This window comes from Musca domestica, unplaced genomic scaffold (genome assembly GCF_030504385.1).
Source record: "Musca domestica strain aabys unplaced genomic scaffold, Musca_domestica.polishedcontigs.V.1.1 85, whole genome shotgun sequence".
NCBI classification, from domain to species: Eukaryota; Metazoa; Arthropoda; class Insecta; order Diptera; family Muscidae; genus Musca; species Musca domestica.
This window is the reverse complement of record NW_026712418.1, coordinates 1,328,425-1,348,041: the sequence shown is the minus strand read 5'-3', so window position 1 is coordinate 1,348,041 and position 19,617 is coordinate 1,328,425. Positions and strand designations below refer to the sequence as shown.

General features: G+C 34.7%; 1 protein-coding gene across 14 annotated transcripts in view; it reads right to left on the bottom strand.

The window, feature by feature from the left end:
- Window positions 1-19,617, bottom strand: part of LOC101895886 (platelet-derived growth factor receptor alpha) — a 225,031-nt gene that overhangs the window by 48,885 nt on the left and 156,529 nt on the right. For 10 of the 14 annotated variants that reach the window (XM_059131352.1, XM_059131341.1, XM_059131351.1 and 7 more), the window contains exon 2: window positions 7,431-7,714. In XM_059131352.1, coding sequence (XP_058987335.1) covers window positions 7,431-7,560 — 130 coding nt within the window. In that variant the 5' untranslated portion in view covers window positions 7,561-7,714. Of the gene's footprint in view, window positions 1-7,430; window positions 8,230-19,617 lie in introns of those variants that run through there. The other 4 variants (XM_059131342.1, XM_059131344.1, XM_059131346.1 and 1 more) reach the window with 4 other exon arrangements.

Genomic DNA, 19,617 nt, shown 5'->3' with positions numbered 1-19,617 from the left:
TGGCAGGCAAGTAGCAGACCTGGCTGGTATTCACTCGCTCGTTCACTCACCAATAGGAAGAGGAAAACGAATTCTTAAGCGATATCTTTTTCTTATTTTTGTTGTTGTTGTTTTTCGGAATATTTGGCATTTCCCCAGAAAAACAAAAGAATGAAGGAATGACCACTACTGATAAGGTGTGTCAGCGTAAATAACAAATAGTTTGTGTAGCGGGAAGTGTAGGAGGGCAGTTTTAGACACTTTTAATTGTTGTTGTTGTTTTGGGTTTTATTTGTGTAACTGGATACAGGCATTAGATGGTTTTGAAACAATAATCACCACCACCACCACCATCATCGTCATCTTTGTTATCAGCGGCTTTGACGCAATGTTGGCATGTTAAGTATTTTCAACGCCGCAACATTTGTTATTCAACACCACAAGGTTCGAAAGAAGTATTGAATGGTAACACCCCAAATTGGATATTAAAGAAGTGATTATTTATTGTTTTGAAGACAACAAAGAAACTATTATCAACCCAATTATCGGCTGAAAAGATCAAAATTTGTGACAGAGAAAATCCTCGATTGGTTTAAGTGGAAAGAAAACCAGTAAAGAAAGTCTAAATGTCGGGCGGGGCCGACTTTATGATACCCTACACCAATTTGCCAATTTAGTAGAGCTCCACATAACAATTAAAAGCTATGATTATAATTGTAATTTAAAGTTCAAAGGACTAAATATGCCGAAGCATTTGTATTTTTTTTTCAATTCGGACTTGTATTGCCCATTTGATACAAAATTAATTTGAAATCAGATTAAGATATATATGGGAGCTATATCCAAATCTGAACCGATCTCGATAAAATTTGGCAAAGATATTTCAGAGCTGTATTTGATATATTTCCCTGAATATCGTTGTTACGAAGTGTATATTAAGGCTGTGGGTAACAAATCGGATGAACAATATATGGGAGCTATAGCTATATCTGAACCGATTCACCAAATTTGGCATACTAGCTTCTAGACTCAATTCGGTCGTATGTGCCAAATTTCATCCCATTTGGGTAAACATTAAACGTTTGGTGGACAATAAAAAGTAAATCGGACGAAGTTATATATGGGAGATATATCCAAATCTGAACCGATCTCGATAAAATTTTGCAAAGGTATTTCTGAGCTGCAGTTGATATATTTCCTCAAATATTGTTGTTACAGAGTGCATATTGCGGCTGCGGAGGACTAAAATAACAAATCGGATGAACAATATATATATGGGAGCTATATCTATATCTGAACCGATTTCCAATTTGGCATACTTATTTCCAGGCCTAATTTGGTTGTAAGTGCAAAATTGCATACTATTCGGACTGATATTACACGTTTGGTGCATAATAAAAGCAAATAGGACGAAGATATATATATATTTCAATAGGGTTCATCCTTGGGCCAAACAAATGATTTGTGTAAAATTTTATCTGGATCGGGCAATAAATGCGAACTGTACTTTGTTTACAAAAATACATGGACAGACGGACGGACATGCATAAATCGACTTAGAATGTGATTCTATGCAGATCATCAAAAGGAACTATGGGTCTATCTCGTTTCCTTTTGCCTGTTACAAACAAATACACAAAGACATAATACCCTGACCACCTTGTGGTGTAGGGTATAAAAAAAGAAAGGATAATCGTATTCGTATCTATTCTATAAAAGAGGAAAATATTTGTACGTTTGACTGTTTGTTTGTTGGTTTGTAATTTATAGACTCAAAAACTGCTGAACAGATTTTCCTGAAAATATCCAAATATATTACAGCATAGCCTGAAAGTAACAAAGGCTATACAATTTTTTTAAGTTCCACTTGGAACTCGAGATAAAGCATCAGAATCAGAGGTACCTCCAAAAGATTTAGTTTTTGTATGGTCATATCTATTGATCGATTACAGATATAGTCTTCTAATTTGGAGTGTGTAACGGAATTCGGAGCAAAAATAATTTTGTCAAATTATACTGAAATCGGTTCAGATTTGGATATAGCTTCCATAAATATTTTCGGCCGATTTCACATATTTAATGCACACTATAGCCCCCATATAACGATACCTCCCAATATTCAGAGTTGTTTCAAATTTCGTTTATAAAGTCTTCTGTTTTTTTTTTTCACGAAAAATATGGAGTAATACCTTTGTTTTTTTCGGAAAAACCAAACGATGACTCATGCCACAAAAAAAAAAACCTCTTACGTATTCCCACCTTTAGTGGCACTAAAAATCTCTAACATCCATTCGATAACTTTCTAATGAAAATGAAAATCTGATAATAAAAATTTAACAAGTTAAAAGAGCTTTAAATTCGGCCGGGCCGAACATACAGGATGATATAAAAAAAACCGAAACAAAGTCCAACGCTAAAATTTTTAAATTTTTTTTTGAAATTTTATTGAATGAAAGCAAAAAATGTCGGCAAATACCATCAAATTTTAGAATAAGTTTCGATTTGTTCGAATTGGTCACCTTTGGCACGAATTATGGCCTTCAAACGGTCACACGCTGCCCGAATGTTGCTCTGCGGTATTTTGGGCCATTCCCGGATGGTACGAGACACATTTAAATGCTGGAGTGCTCTAACGATAGCCACTTGTGGTTTTCCAACCAAATATAAAGAATTCATACTATCACGCTTGAATTCCATCACAAATAACTTTAACTCTGGAAAATTCTCACCAAAATGTTTTTTTTTGTACGCTTGTAAATAATATAATGAGCTGAGAAATTACAGCAGTCTGAAGTTGGTTCCAGTTTTTTCATCTCACCCTGTATATATATATATATCTATTTATCGATTACAGATATAGTCTTTAAATTCGGAGTGAATAACGGAATTCGGAGCCAAAATAATTTTGTCAAATTAAACTGAAATCGATTCAGATTTGGATCTAGCTCCCATATATTTTTTTTGCCGATTTCACATATCTGAGGCATCAAACACGATATGTTTGTCCAATTCCAATGAAATTCGGAAAGAATGACGGAATTTGGAGCAGAAATAATTTTGTCAATTTATATTGAAATCGGTTCAGGTTTTGATATAGCTCCCGTATATATTTCAGTGAATTTCATGTATTTTATGCACAAAACGCGATATGTTAGTCTGATTCCAATTAAATTCAGAATATGTGATGCAATTCGGTTCAAAAATAATTTTCCAAATTATATTGAAATCTGTTGAGGTTTGGATATATATTCCTATATATAGTTTCTGCCAATTTCGTATATTTGATGCACTAAATAAGCTATGTATCTCCAATTTCAATGAAATATGGAATGCGTGACGGAATTTGGCCCAAAAATAAATTTTGTTTAATTATATTGAAATCAGATTGGGATATGATTTTATTAGGAAGCTTTGACCCACAACGCCTTTGCAATGGTATTGGGCAGGTCAGCTGTTCCTGGCATGTTCACGCGTTTGTAGTATTGCAATAAATACGTTTTTTAAGTTCTTGAATTTGTTTTATTTTTCTTAAACCACAAAATATTCGTATATGTATATTAACTCAAAAAGGGTAGCGAAGCTCACCGGTTTCAGCTAGTCGAATATAAAATTAAAAAGTATTTCATTGAGTTTTTCTTTGAATAAAACAAAAGTCAATCGGACTTATTCCCAAGCCGATAAATATTATCATATATTTTTGCTTAGTTCCAGTACTTGCAAGAATGCACTAGCTTTTAATATTTTCGATATCATAAAAGGAAAATCGGTTATCGTAGCAAAAACTTTTATATTCTTGCAGTTCTGTTACTGTGATCTCCGATTATTCCTTCATGATATCGAAAACGATTGCAAAACTAGTAGATTCTTTTGGGTTCTGAAATAAAGCAAGTAATAAATATTTTAAATGTTTGTGATTTTGGAATTATTTGGCTACAGACATTTCAAATATTTTTGGCTTCACTCTAGTTTAGTAAAAACTGTCGGATTTTTTTTTTAATTTTTTTTCCCAAAGGTAGGTATTGGCCCGGCCTTCTAGACCGACAATATATGTATCGTTTGAAAGCCAATTAAAATACCTATCCAACAAGTGGTCACATGATTATTTAAAACTGTTCCGGACTTGTATCAAAATAATTAATTTTTTGGACCTGGATTTTTTCAAAAGTCCCCCAAAAGTCGAAATATGTCCCATTTTGGGAGTTCTCAACATTTATGTCAAATTATAGTTGACACTATAGCCTTTCCAAAATGCTACAATGGGCCTTTGGGTGTAAGAAAAATAAGTACAAAAGAAGCTGAGTTCGGCCGGGCCGCATTTTTAATACCCTCCACCATTTGGAAGGAACTTGAAAAATGTCAACAAATTCCGAAAAATACAGTTTAAATGGTGACCTTTATACGGGGGTTATTTTAAGATGTGAACCTGCATAAGTAATTTTTTCATAGGCTGTAGTACCCATTAAGATCTTCAAATATGAAATTTGAAACAATTCCGGCGAATAATGTCGCTAAGATCATCAAAATACCAAATGAAGGGAAGTACCGTTATATGGGAGCTATACGAAGACGTGGAACTGCATACGAAATTTTTTGTCATATGCTGTACTACCCATAAAGATCTTCAAATACGAAATTTCAAACAATTTCAGCGAATAATGTCGCTAAAATCACCAAAATACCGAATATCGGGGGTACCGTTATATGGGGGCTATTCGAAAATGTTGACCGACGTGGCCAAATTACGAACTTAACCTGCCTACTGATAAAATACATATGTGTGCAAAATGTCGGGAGGCCCGACTTATGATACCCTACGCCCCTTTGCATATTTAGTAGAGCCCCATACAACACATAAAAAATATAACAAATCGGATGAATAATATACAGGGTGAGATGAAAAAAACTGCAACCAACTTCAGACTGCTGTCATTTCTAAGCCACTCGTTCGACAGCTGTTAAAATTATTCCAGTGACAGCTCATTATATTGTTTACATGCGTACAAAAGCATTTTGATGAGAATTTTCCAGAGAAAAAGTTATTCGTGATGGAATTCAAGTCTGATAGTTTGATTTCTTTATATTGGGCTGGAAAACCACAAGTGGCTATCGTTAGAGCACTCCAGCATTTAAATGTGAATAAATCTTTTGTTGTGTCGTACCATCGCTCGTTACCGTGATACTGGTACTACGTTGCCCGACGTCAAGGAAGTGGACGGAAGAAAGCAGCAATATCAGCAAAGATGGTTCGAAAAGTAAAGAAGCGACTTGATCGAAACCCGTGTCGCAGTGGACGAAAAATGGCTCGTGAGCTGAATATATCGCAATATTACATTCGGCAAATATTGAAAAATGAGTTCGGGGCCATTGAAATTCCAAAAAGTGCAAGAACTTACACCGCAACAGAAAGAAAATAGACTCAATAGAGCTAAGAGTTGCATCGCTTAGCCGAAAGTGGTGAACAGCCGAATTTGGTTTTCTCTCTCTCTCTCTCCGTTGAGAAAACATTCCAGTCCAGCATTACAAACAAAATGATCGTGTTTACTTGCTAAAGAGGTGAGATGAAAATGTGAACGCCATAACAGCCGATGGTCGCTCTTCGCTCGTAATAAACGACCGTGGCATAAAAAAAAAATGCCGAATATTATCGCAAAAAAAAAAATGCTAAAGGGTTTATTAAAGCCTTGGGCACGTAAACATTTTCACCGCAGACCTTGGACATTCCAACAGGACTCAGCACCATCGCATTCAGCACGCTCCACCCAAGAATGGTTACAAAATGAGGTTCCTCGCTTCATTTCCAGCGCACAATGGCCACCAAAATCTCCGGATACCAATCCATTGGACTATTGTGTTTGGAGTATTTTGGAAAGCAAGGTTGGCACTAAAAAATACGAATCCAAATACCAAAATGTCAATCACCTTAAGCATGCACTTCGCCGGGAATAGGCCAAAATACCGGAGAGCAACATTCGGGCAGCGTGTGGCCGTTCCAAAGGTTACCATTTCGAACAAATCTAAACAAATTCTAAAATTTGATGCTATTTCCGACATTTTTTGCTTTCGTTCAATAAAATCGAAAACAAAATGTAAAAATTATGGCGTTTGACTTTGTTACATTTTTTGGTGGCTTCCACTATATTCGGTATTTTGATGATTTTTGCGACATTATTCACAGGAATTGGTTCAAATGAGAACAACAAACTGTGACAAAAAATTGTCTATGCAGGTGCAGGTCTTCGCATAGCCCCCATATAACGGTAATTTCCCATATTTGGTATTTTTATGATTTTAACGATAATACCCACCGGAATTGTTTCAAATTTCGTAAATTTAGTTCGTTCATAAAGTCATCTGTTTTTTTTTTTTTTTCGAAAAATATGGAGTAATACCTTTGTTTTTTACGAAAAAACCAGACGATGACTCATGTCACAAAAACCCCTCTTACGTATTCTCACAATTCTCTAACACTCATTCGACAACTTTTCAATGAAAACGAAAATCCAATAAAAAAAGATAAAACAAGTTAAAAGGGGTTTAAATTCGGCCGAGCCGAACTTAGGTCCATTTCTTCATATAGCCCAAATATAACTGCACCTCCCTATATTTGGTATTTTGATGATTTTAGGGACAATATTCACCGGAATTGTTCTAAATTTCGTATGTAAAGCTCGTAATGAGTACTACAACCTATTGACTATATAGGTCCACGGCTTCATATAGCCTCTGAAAAAAATATATAGCCATGACGAAAAATTGTATATGCAGGACCACGTCTACGTGTAGGCCCCCATATAACTATTTTCCTTTGAGCGGTATTTTTCGACGGAATTTTTTGGTCATTTTTCAAATTCCTTCAAAGTGGTGGAGGGTATTAAAAGTTTGATCCGGACGAACTTAGCTGCTTTTGTACTTGTTACATCTACCGATTTTCGGAGTTTAGGTAAGTTTTGATAATTTTTGCAGAATATTTTGATTTGATCGATCACATTTTAATGACGTTTTACAACGTTTTGGAGGAAGAGGATCAACAATTCGATTGAGGGTTAATTTGTTCTTCAAAAGGCACTGCATTCCTAATTTGCATAGATTCCAATGATCTTAGTTCTAGTATTTTGAAAATATGTTAAAATGGGCGGAACATCTCCGCCTTATTTAAGTTACCACCCGTTGTAAACTTTCATATTTTTAAATTTCGCGCAATTTTCGAAAACGATTGTTTTTGTCGCACAGTGTAGTTTAAGAAAATAATCAAAATAATTTCCGCGTATACGTTGATTGGGAAGTAACACACTTGCTTCTTTTCGATTTTAGCGGATATGAGTGTAATTTAACATTCTAGAATCCCAATATAGAGCCAAGAGTTTTTAGCATCCCCCCTTTATGGTATTCCTTTGTGGTACTTAGAAGGTCTTAATAAAAAAAAAAATAAATTAAACAATATATTTACTTACTTGCTGCACATCCAATGATGCTGTTTGATATCCATAATCCCAGTAGCAGTAGAAACCGTAAATCCATTTTATGTAAATTGCTGGAACCGCGCCTACTTCTGGACGGCCTTAGAGGTCGTTTTAAATTCATTTTTTTTCACAGATTTTATTTTTCTCAAAAATATTTTTCAGTATTTGTAAATTTCTATGGATCACACTGTAATTGCACTTTTGTAGAGATTTATTGATTTATTTTTTTATTTTCAAAAAAATCACATATTTCTGTTAAGCATCATGCGCCAACTCTATCGAATGCGGAAAGGTGATTAAGATTGGCTTTTACACAAACACAAATGCACACACACGCTCACGGAGGCACAAAGTGAAATTCTGAAAGATAATCACTGTTGAATCACATTGTATTGAATTTTCAATATTTTTTTGTATTTTGTATTTGATTGATTATTTTGTTGTTGTTGTATTGATTTCGTTGTTACGTTTTGAATTGGAAGAGAATTGCATTCGAATTGAAAACAAAAAATTGAGAAGGAATGAGAAAACAAAAACACCCATCAACCGCAATCCGTCCGCGCTTATTTTCGAAATACGAAGTTCAGTCTTATCCGTTCGAGTTCCTTAAGTAAACTATTCGTGCGCTGGACTTTTGTTGATTGGAATCGATGTTTGTGCTATTGTTGTTGTTGCTGCTGCTACTCACAATGTTTTTGTTGTTGTTGTTTACTCGGCCTGTTGTCTTCCTCTGCTTCTTCAAAACACATTCGTTTGTTTCATTTGCTGTTGTTGTTGGGTATTTTTTTTTGTTGTTTTTTAATTTCAGATAAATTCCCATTGTTGTTTTTCTTGTTTTTTTGTGTTTTTGTTGTTGTAGCTCTGTAGCTGCTGCCGCTGGACGTTATTTTACAAAAATATAACTCTTTTTTATCAATTAAATTTTTTTTGTTCAATTTTAAAACAAAAAGAAAAAAAAAAGAAGGCGCGAAGAAAACAAAAGAAAGAAACAAAATAAAATGAAATAAAATTGAAAAAAAAACAATCTGTTTATTTCAATTTCTTTCTTCTTTCGAGCAAAACGTTGACTGTATTCAAGCTGTGTTTCAATTTGGAACGTTATTTAAAAGCCGCTCATTTACATTGCATTGTAAACAATATCGGGAAGGTCTTCAACTTTTTTTTTCCAAATAGGGAATGCAATTTTAGCAAGGTTTTGGCTGTATATATGGAAGATCATTTGAGTATAGAAGAGAAGAGAGAAAGAGAGCCTTGAAATCATTTCGGTCCAAAGATGACATTTCAAAAAAAACTTATCTCTACAGAAGACTATTAAAAAGACTTTTATTCATGAAAGGCCTTTTAAAATATACATTTGTCCCAAAAAGGTCTTTAAGGAAGCCTTCGGTGTCCCTACAAAAAACCATTTTCAAAATATATAAACATTTGGGTTAGTAATATGTTGGGCGCCATTTTGAACTGAATTTTAGTTGACATTTGAAATCTTCTGTGTATAGAGGAGTTTTGAAATATTTTTTTTTGTCATCGAAGGGCCTTGCAATTTCTTGAGATTTAAAACAAGTAAAAAAGCTGTAAGTTCGGCCGGGCCGAACTTTTAATACCCTCCACCATTTGGTACAAATTTGGCAATTTCCAAAAAATAAAACCCGTTAAAAATTCTGTTAAAATCTTAAAAATACCGAATGCTTATACGACGACGTGGGCCTGCATAGGCAACTTTTGTCATAAATTATTACAATATTTAAATGCGAAACTTGAAGAAAAATCTGTTTATAATGTAGCTAAAATCGTCAAAATACCGAATATGGGGGTACCGTTATATGGGGGCTATACGAAGACGTGGACCTGCACAGACAATTTTCTGGCATGGGCTGAAGTATCCATTACGAACTTCACATACAAAATTTGAAACAATCCCTGTAAATAACGTCGCTAAAATCATTAAAATACCGAATATCGGGGGGTACCGTTATATGGGGGCTATATGATAACTTGGACCTACATGGCCCATTTACGAACTTAACCTGCCTACTGGGAAAAAATACATGTGTGCAAAATTTTAGCCTTCTATCTCAATTTGTTCGAAAGGTAGCGTGATTACAACAGACAGACAGACGGACAGACAGACAGACAGACAGACACACAGACAGACAGACGGACATGGCTAAATCGTCTTAGAATTTTACGCTGATCAAGAATATATATACTTTGTTGGGTCTGACATGAATATTTCGAGGAGTTACAAACGGAATGAAAATTAATATACCCTCCATAGTATGGTGGAGGGTATAAAAAAATCCTCTGCTGAAGAATCTCAAGAAAGCCTATTATTCATTGAACACCATTTAAAATGCACGTTTGTCCCTGGAAAGCCTTACGAAAACCTTTTAAATGTTCTATGTCTATAGATGACTATTCAAAGATATTCTGTCTAAAGAAGACCTACCAGATAGCAATGAATATTTTTAAAATTTTGTTTGTGGATGTCATTAGGTGCCACTTTCAGATTTTTATACCCTCAGCCTCAGAGAAGGTATATATCATTTGATACGGCCAAAAAATGTCTCATCGAAATAATGGTTTTAGACCCTAGGTCTTTTTGGGCCAAATCCGTTTCAGGGCATTTGTAGTCGATCATCGATGTCCGTCCGTCTGTCTGGCTGGTGCACACGGTAACTCTCGAAGGGAGTATTCGATTTGGTCCAAACTTGATACATCGTAATATTATCAAACTTAGATCTAGTTCGGAGATGGGCAATATCGGTCCACTCCTTCCGGTACCTTCCCCACAAAAGGTCGAAGTTTTCAAAACAAAAAAAAAAAAAATAAATAAATAAATAGAAAACATATTTTGCTGCACAGAAAGAGGGGTAATCCAATTTCGCTCCAACTTTGCAAATCCTAATATTTGCATCAGTGCTAGGTCAGGTGCAAAAAATGTGATATAAGTGTCCGATTGCCTTCAAACTACACACATCATAATATTTTTATTAACCCAAGGTCTGGGTTAATAAAAATATTATATAGGATTGCACCATTTCTTCTTCTCCACACATCCAATACTTATATCTGTCATAACTTGCGGCACAAGTCGGCGATTCTTTACAACTTGCTATATCTAAATATTTCTCTTAACCAGAAATCTGATATGAATATGTAATTTATCGGAATTTATGATTTCGCATAAAATTGGATATACATAAATCTTCTATTTACTTAAAATTTTGCACATACCAAGATTTTTATCTGTATCAGATGAAGTATATCTGTTACTTCACGCATATTTTCACATTTCCGAAAAATTTGCACATATGTCATATAAAGTACAAAAAGTAGTCGATATAGTCCAAATCTGGAACGTTGTAATATTTATATCAGTCATAGGTCAGATACGAAATGGTCAATATTGCCCAACTTCTTCGTAACCTCCCCCATAAAGGGTCAAGAGCATGAATAATAATAACTCAAGGCTGGTGGTATACATCTGTCGGCAAAACCGACCGATACTATTTTAATTGTTTAATTATTATGCCCAATATGTTGGGAGCCATTTTTTTACTAAGCTTTATCTCTTCGATTTAAAGAAGACATTGCATCGTAAACAATATTGGGAAGGTCTTCAACTTTTGGAATAGGGAATCCAAAGTTTAGCAAGGTCTTCTGTGGAGTTTTGAAATATTCGTTGATGCCTTAAAAACCATTCGGTTCGTAGATGACTTTTAGAAAACTTTTATTCTTAGAAGACCTTTTAAAATACAAAATAGTTTTAAATGTTCTTGGTCTATAGAAAAGTTTTCACAGATCTTTTGTCTATTGAGGACCTACCAGAGGTCTCTATAGACGATTTTTAAGACCCTCTGTCCATAGGCAGAGATCAAAGTTTTTGTTTGAGGATTTCATTGGACGCCATTTTCAATCTATATAAATATTATTCTACATTTTGTGTACCAAAATGTTGGGCGCCATTTTTTACAATTTGAATTTTTTTTTTTTTTTTTTGATATTTGAAATCTCTTCGGCTCAAAAGTGACATTTACAAAGTTTTTTATCTGCGCAAGACCTTTATAAAATACCTTTTAAGGCCGTTTATCCATAGAAGACGTTTTGACCTCTAAGATATGGGTTATTGAGAGAAAAATACCCAGGGACACAAATCATTTATTTTTGTGTGATCTTTAATCTAACGATTTCACTGGGCGCCATTTCCAAAAATATTAATATTATAGTAAATATTCAGAGGTCTTCAGTCTATAAGAGACATTTTAAGGCCTTCTGTCCGAAGAAGGCCTTTTAAAAGCTCTGTTATGTCTGTTACTGAGAGAAAAATACCCAGAAACACATATCGTTTTTTGTAAGATCCCTATTTGAACGATTCTATTGGGCACCATTTTGGATACCATACGTGTTAAGAATACTTTTAAATCGTTAAATCGAAGAAAAAAATATTGCCCAGATTAGCTGAAAATGGCGCCCAACCAAACAATATTTATAAAATTTATATAAATTGTTTATTTATTCATAATTTTATAAAAATGGCGGAAAATGTGATCGTTAAATTATAGATCAACCAAGAAATGCAATATGTGTCCCTGGATATTTGGCAGTGCATAGAAAACTATTCTTCGATTTTTGTATTTGTTGTGCGCCATTTTCAAGTAATCTTGATAATTTTTGACAATTGAAGACACTTCGGTTCACAGAAGACATTAACAAATGTTTGCGTCTACAAAATAACTTTCAAATGGATTCTATGTAAAAAAACTTTAAATCGTCTTCTGCCTATAAAATACCCTTTTAGTCCTTATGTCCACATAAGGCCCTTCATATGCTGTTATATGGGTTGCTGAGAGGAAAATACCCAGAGATCGAAGTTTTTATTTGATTCTAATCCATTGGGCGCCATTTTGAATACCATATGTGTGAAAAAACGCTTATAAACTTTTGATATGTTGGGCGCCATTGTCATCTAATCTTGATATTGTTTGTAATTTCGGATGACACGATGTAAAATCATGTTTAGTACTTTTATATTTGGATATATTACTATCTAAGTCTATCTAATTAAGTCTAATGATTCCATTGGGCGCCATTTTCCACTAATATTAATATTATTTAGTATTTTGAGTTTCTAACGTGAAGGTACCACTGTTCAATGATGGAACAGCATTGTGAAATATCCAGAGATCAAATTATGTGGATAAAACGCTTTTATAATACGTTGGGCGCCACTTTCCACTAGTCGTGATATTGTTTGGCCAACATTGAAATCTTTTTGGGTTTTCTCTACGGTAGACCTATAGAGTGTTTTCTATCAATATAAGATAAAGCCCCTTTAGTCTATAGAAGACCTTTTAAGGCCTTCTGTCCACAGAAAGCCTTTTAAATGTTCTGTTTTATGGGTTTCTGAGAGGAAAATACCCAGATATGATTTTTTTTATCTCTCTAACGATTCTATTGGGCGCCATGGAAAAAATGGAATAATTAGTATTAATTTTGGGTACCAAACGTGTGGACAAAATTCTTCAATTTTTGAATATGTTGGGCGCCATTATCTACTACTATTGATATTATTTAGTAAATATTAAAATCTCTTCGGTTTGTCTCTACGGGAGACCTTCTATCTATATATGATTTTTAAAAGGTCTTCAGTCTATAAAAGACGCTTAAGACCTTCTGACTTTCTGGTTACTGAGAGGGAAATATAAACTTTTTTATATGATCTCCATAACGATTCTATTGGCAGCCATTAACAAGAAAATAATGTAATTTGGCGTACCAATCTGCGGAAAGTCTCTCTACAATTTTAAAAATATGTTGGGCACCATTAGTTTTTGTCTATGGAAAATCTTGAAATGGTGTTCAGTTCATAGAAGAATAGAAAACTTTTCAATGTTGTTTTAAATGGGTTCCTTAGAGGAAACTATCCAGAAATCCATTTTTTATATTTGACTATAATCTAACAGTTCTATTGGGCGCCATTTGGGACAACATGTGTTTTCGTGCTGCTGGTATGCTAACCTTATCGCATCTTCAGTTGTTTCACTCTCATGGACCATATCATGTACCATATTTTAGGTTTGGGAATGGGGTTTTTGGCAGATAATATGTATCCCCTATGCACTGACACTCAGATCTCTGGGGGTACTTTGAGGGGTTATCCATAAAACTTCTTAATTTTGCATCCCCATTTACCCAAGTCCAAATCCCATTCAATTTCATATCATATGACATTTAAATCGTCTACCCTAATTCCCGGCTTTTGATGTATTGTTGAATACAAAAATTTTGTTTTCATTTTAAATTTTTCATTTGTTTACTTCGAGGCGCGCTAACCAGAGCCACAGTAGAGTATTTATCTGTAATGAGAAGAAAACAACAACAAAAACAATACATTAATTTTATTTTTTTTATAAAATAAACTGATATTGAAACATTAATTATTATGAGAGCCATGTCAAAGAGCCAAAGACCTAAGACTTAAGTAATGTTTAAAAATAAAAATAATATTTTACTTAGATAAATCATTTATGTGTATGTGTTTGTGTGATTGTTAAAAAAAACTGCTTTTATTTTTAAAAATAATCAGTTTTCGAAGGGGTAGAAGTTTTTATAAATTTTGGAAAGTTTTTTTCGGAACAATATATTTTCTTGTCAAAAGATTTATTATGAGCAAAAGCAGGGGGTATAAACATTAACCTCAAATGTAATGATTCCATTCAATTTTAGGCAGTTAGAATATGTTGGGTGCCATTTTCAACCGATATTTTTTTCACCTTGGCAGCTAGGTTTATAAAAAACGCCTTTCAACCTTAAATATGTTGGGCGCCATTTTTGCGAACTTTGATATTATTAGACACAATTTAAATATGTTTGGCGCCAGTTTCAATTTGTCTTCGTACAATTTGCCATGGAACAGTTGAAAAGTGTTTTTTATAAAAAATTCTCCCAAGATGGGAAATAATGTGAAGGTTAGTTAAAAATGGCGCCCAACACATTAAGTTTGCCTGAAATAATATTTAGATTAGGCGACAAAACAGCAACGAAACGTCTGTAATAAAATACAAATCAAGCGAGAGGTCAAAAATCTATAATATACAAACACATAATATTAAGAATAATTAAAAAAGGCGCCCAACATTTTCAAATAGTGTAATTTCATTAAAGGATCGAACGATTGTGGAGCAATTTTCAACTGATCATGACATTAATTTTTATCTTGACATTAATTTGTATCTTGAGAACCAAGCTTATACAAACGCTTTACGTTTTTTTTAATAAGTTGGGCGCCTTTTTTCCTAATTTTGATATTAAATATGTTGGACGCCATTTTAAATTCATCTATATACACTTTGTCTCCCAACATTTGAAAAGTATTCTCATAAACATTTCTCCCCAAAATATAGCAAATAATGTGAAGATCACTTGAAAATGGCGCCCAACATATTCTAAAGATATCATTTGATTTGAGGTTAAATATGTTGGAAGCCATTTTCAACTGAACTTGGCGTTAGTTTGCATTATGGGAACCAAGCTTTAAAAAAAACAGTTTCCAATTTTTTTTTTTTTAAGTTGGGCGCCATTTTTAAGCTTTTTTGATATTTTTCCGGACAACTATGATATTTTAGGAGTCATTTTAACTTTAACAGTTGAAAAACATTTTTATAGTCTGGCCTTTCAATTTTGAATTCAAATTGTGTCAAAAAAGCCAACAATAGTTGAAAATGGCGCCCAACATGTTCAAAATGTTGATGTTAAATCGAAAGATGCAGAGAGATATTTTCAGTAGAGCTTTGTTTTATTTGGTATTTTGGGAAACAAGTTTGTAACAACTTACAGTACGTTTATATATATGAAGGTTAACCCACTGGATTTGGATTTAAATTGTCATATCCATTACTTTTACTTCAAATAAATCCTCTCAAAGTAGGTTAACCCTACAAAAAGAACTAACGTAAACATGGCATTATATTTTCATACGTTGGGTGCCATTTTCAACTATTGTTGGCTTTATTTGACACAATTTGAATTTTCAACTAATCTAAATATTTTTATACCCTCCACCTTGAAAAGGATGGTATATAAACTCTGTCATTCGTCGTAGACCTCATAAAGTATATATATATAGGTTGAGATGAAAAAAAAAAAAAAAAACTGCAACAGGCTGCTGTCATTTCTAAGCCACTCGTTCGACAGCTGTTAAAAGTATTCCAGTAACAGCTCATTATATTGTTTACAAGCGTACAAAAGCATTTTGGTGAGAATTTTCCGGCAAGAAAGTTATTCGTGATGGAATTCAAGCGTGATAGTGTGATTTCTTTATATTTGGCTGGAAAACCACAAGTGGCTATCGTTAGAGCACTCCAGCATTTAAATGTGAATAAATCGCTTGTGTCTCGTACCATTGCTCGTTACCGTGATACTGGTAGCGTAGCCCGACGTCAATGAAGTGGATGGAAGAAAACAGCAACGTCAGCAAAAATGGTTCGAAAAGTAAAGAAGCGACTTGATCGAAACCCTCGTCGCGTCGAAAGTTGGCTCGTGAGCTGAACATATCGCAATATTCTCTTCGACAAATATTGAAAAATGAGCTCGGGGTAAAACCATTGAAATTCCAAAAGTGCAAGAACTTACACCGCAACAGAAAGAAAATAGACCCAAAAGAGCTAAAGAGTTGCTTTGCTTGGCCGAAAGTGGTGAACTGCTGATTTTAATTTTCTCCGATGAGAAAACATTCTTTGTCCAGCAGTTTGTAAACATGCAAAATGATCGTGTTTACTTGCCAAAGAATTCAGTTGAAAAATGTGCACCTTCGGTTGGCCACTAGAACTCAAGCGCCGCCCATGGCCATGGTGATGGTGTGTGCCGCCATAACAGCCGATGCTCGCTCTCCGTTCGTATTAATCGACCGTGGCATCAGAATAAATGCCGAATATTATCGCGAAAATATTCTGGAAGGTGTATTAAAGCCTTGGGCAAGCAAACATTTTGGCCGCAGACTTTGGACATTCCCACAGGACTCAGGACCATTGCACTCAGCACGCGCCACCCAAGAATGGTTACAAAGTGAGGTTCCTCGCTTCATTTCAGCGTACAATGGCCACCAAAATCTTCGAATACCAATCCGTTGGACTATTGTGTCTGGAGTATTTTGGAAAGCATGGTTGGCACGAAAAAATAACAAAATGTCGATTACCTCAAGCAAGCGCTTAGCCGGGAGTGGGCCAAAATACCGCAGAGCAACATTCGGGCAGCGTGTGACGGTTTCATTGGCCGTTTGAAGGCCATAATTCGTGCCAAAGGTGACAAATTCGAACAAATCTAAATTTATTCTAAAATTTGATACTAGTTTCAACATTTTTTGCTTTCATTCAAAAAACTTAAAAAAAATGTAAAAATTATGTCGTCGTTGGTTTAGTTACTTTTATTTTCCTGTAATAGGAGTTCAATTTTTTGATGAAGTTTGAAATTTTGCGCCTTTTACAAATTCAATTATTTCAACTATTCTATTTTTTGTAGAAATAATGAGGATTTCGTTTTAAATCCAAACCTCTTCCCTTTCCGAAATCGAGTATACATTTATTCTGCTAAGAAATACAACACCTAAATGTTTTCGATTTGGGAGCATTTAAATATGTTGGGCGCCATTTCCAAAAAATTCTCTATATTAGTTGGAATTTTGGGTACCAAAACTTTATTATTCATTTGTATTAAAATCGTGGTGAGAAGCTACCCCCTTTACCTTACCTTACTTATAGAAGACGTAATCGATTTAGGGCTTTTTCGGAATGGCAATATGGATAAAAGTTGAAATGATGTCGACTTATCTCCCTTATTCCCATATTTGGAGCTCAATTTTCTTATGAAGTAAGTTTAAACTTCAATTTTTGTTAAATTATTTTTCACCCAAACATTTGTAGAAATAAATTAGTTGTATTTTTCAAATTCAATCGGCTTACCTTTCACAAAAAAATATTATGTGTTTATTCCGTTAAGCAATACGACCCATAAACATTTACAACTTGTAAATAGAAAAAAAAAACTATAACTCCGAATATGGGTTACATGCCACAAGAATGCTACAAGAAACTATGAAATCAAAAAATATTCTTTGTTTGTTTGGACAATCGGGTCACTTCCACATTTTATGTCCGCCCATCCCTCCCCCCCCTGTGCATTTGATCATCACAACCATCGGCATATGTTCAATGCCCTGCTCAACACTTCCTATAATGAAAATATTCTATTGTTTTGAAAATGGTCAGTAAGTGGCGCCCAAGTGTTTGAATGCAGATCAACTCAATTGTTGGAATATTGTGTTATGTTTCCGTTAGAGAACGTGATTTCAAATAAACAGTTTTTTCTGTTAAACTTAAAATTCGTTATTAGAAATGTGTGTGTGTGTTGCTGGCACAACAACTAGAACTCTTCCCCTTTGGATATTTAATTTGTGTGAATTTTGATGAGTGTGTTAAGAGTTGGGGAGTTCCCGTTTGCAAACAGAACTAGATAAGTAATATGAACGCTCAGGGAGTACTGACTTCTTAGCTCCAATATCTCAATATGCCACTGTTAGAACTACTGTCTAAATACAGACAATGTGACAGGAACCACTGTCTATAGGAAAAGAGCATTGCCTGTCAATACTTGGTCTGCAGAACTAGTGACTAAGTCAATGGTAAGTCAGTTAAGATTTATTTTTGACATTTCCTACAGGGATTGTTGTCGTTACCAAAGATTGTCGTATAATTTCCATATAAAAAATTTCCGGATCTGCAAGAATGCAGGAATCAATCCGTAGGTCTTAGCGACTACCAGACCTCTAAAAAACTCAATCGAATTCGAGCAAAGAGTGAAATTCGCGGGAGCACTCCCGTGAGTAAAAAAAAAACAAAACGAACAAACTCTATTTTTTGCTCGGGCGAACAAGCTTTGTTTGCTTTAGAGTGGGAGCAAACTTCGTACGAAAGCGAGCAGATTTTTCTCTTACCGAGCTCTCTTGTAGCTTTTGTCGCACAATTGTCGTATTTCTACGTATGTGTATTGTCTCAAACGACAGCAACAAACGAAACAAACCCAAACACGTTGAAGAGCATTGTTCTTGTGTTGCAAATCCAGGCAAGGTTCCTACTATTTTCCCCTCCAATGATTCTGAAATTGTACGTTTAAATTATAGTTTGAATATGTTGGGCGCCACATAATTATAACCTCAGCCATATGACTAGAGAGGGTATACATCATTTGGTACGGCCAAAATGTGTCTCAACGGAATAACGATTTTTGACCCTAGGTATCTTTGGACCAAATCCGTTTCAGGATATTTGGGGTCGATCTAGCGATGCCTGTCCGTCCGTCTGTCTGATGGCTGGTGCGCACGATAACTGTCGAAGGGAGTATCTGATTTTGTCCAAACTTGGTACATCGTAATATTTTTGTCAAACTTAGATCGAGTTCAGAGATGGACAATATCGGTCCACTCCTTCTGGTACCTCCCCCACAAAAGGTCTAAATTTAAAAAAAAAAAATATTTTACTGCACATAAAGAGAAAGGATAATCCAATATTGCTCCAACTTTGCATATCCTAATATTTGCATCAGTGCTAGGTCAGGTGTGAAAATGGACAATATCGGTCCACTCCATCAAGTACCTCCCCCACAAATCGTCAAAATTTTGAATAATTATAACTCTCATAAAATGTGATGTAAAAGTTCGATTGTCTTCAAATTTCACACATCCTACAATTTTTATTAACTCTAGGTCTGGTGTGAAGATGGAATGTATCGGTTCACTCCTTCTGGTACCCCCACACAAAGCATCAAAATGTTCAATATCCATGAAGTTCACAAAACGCGAAATTAACATCCATTTCCATTCCTTCAGGTACCTCCCCCATAAAGGGGTCAACATTGTGAATATCCATGAAGCTCATAAAACGTGAACTTAACATCCGATTCCATTCAGACGTCGCACATCTAAATATTTCTATAAGCACAATTTCTGTTGTAAAGGTGGTAGAGATCGGATCATTCCTTCTGGTACCTCTTCCACAAAGGGTCAACGGTTTTAATAACCACAACGGTATTAAAATCCAAAATAAGCACCCTGTTCTCTTCATATTCACACAACCCATTATTTCTACTAACACAAGGTCTGGTGTGAAGATGATATATATCTGCCAAC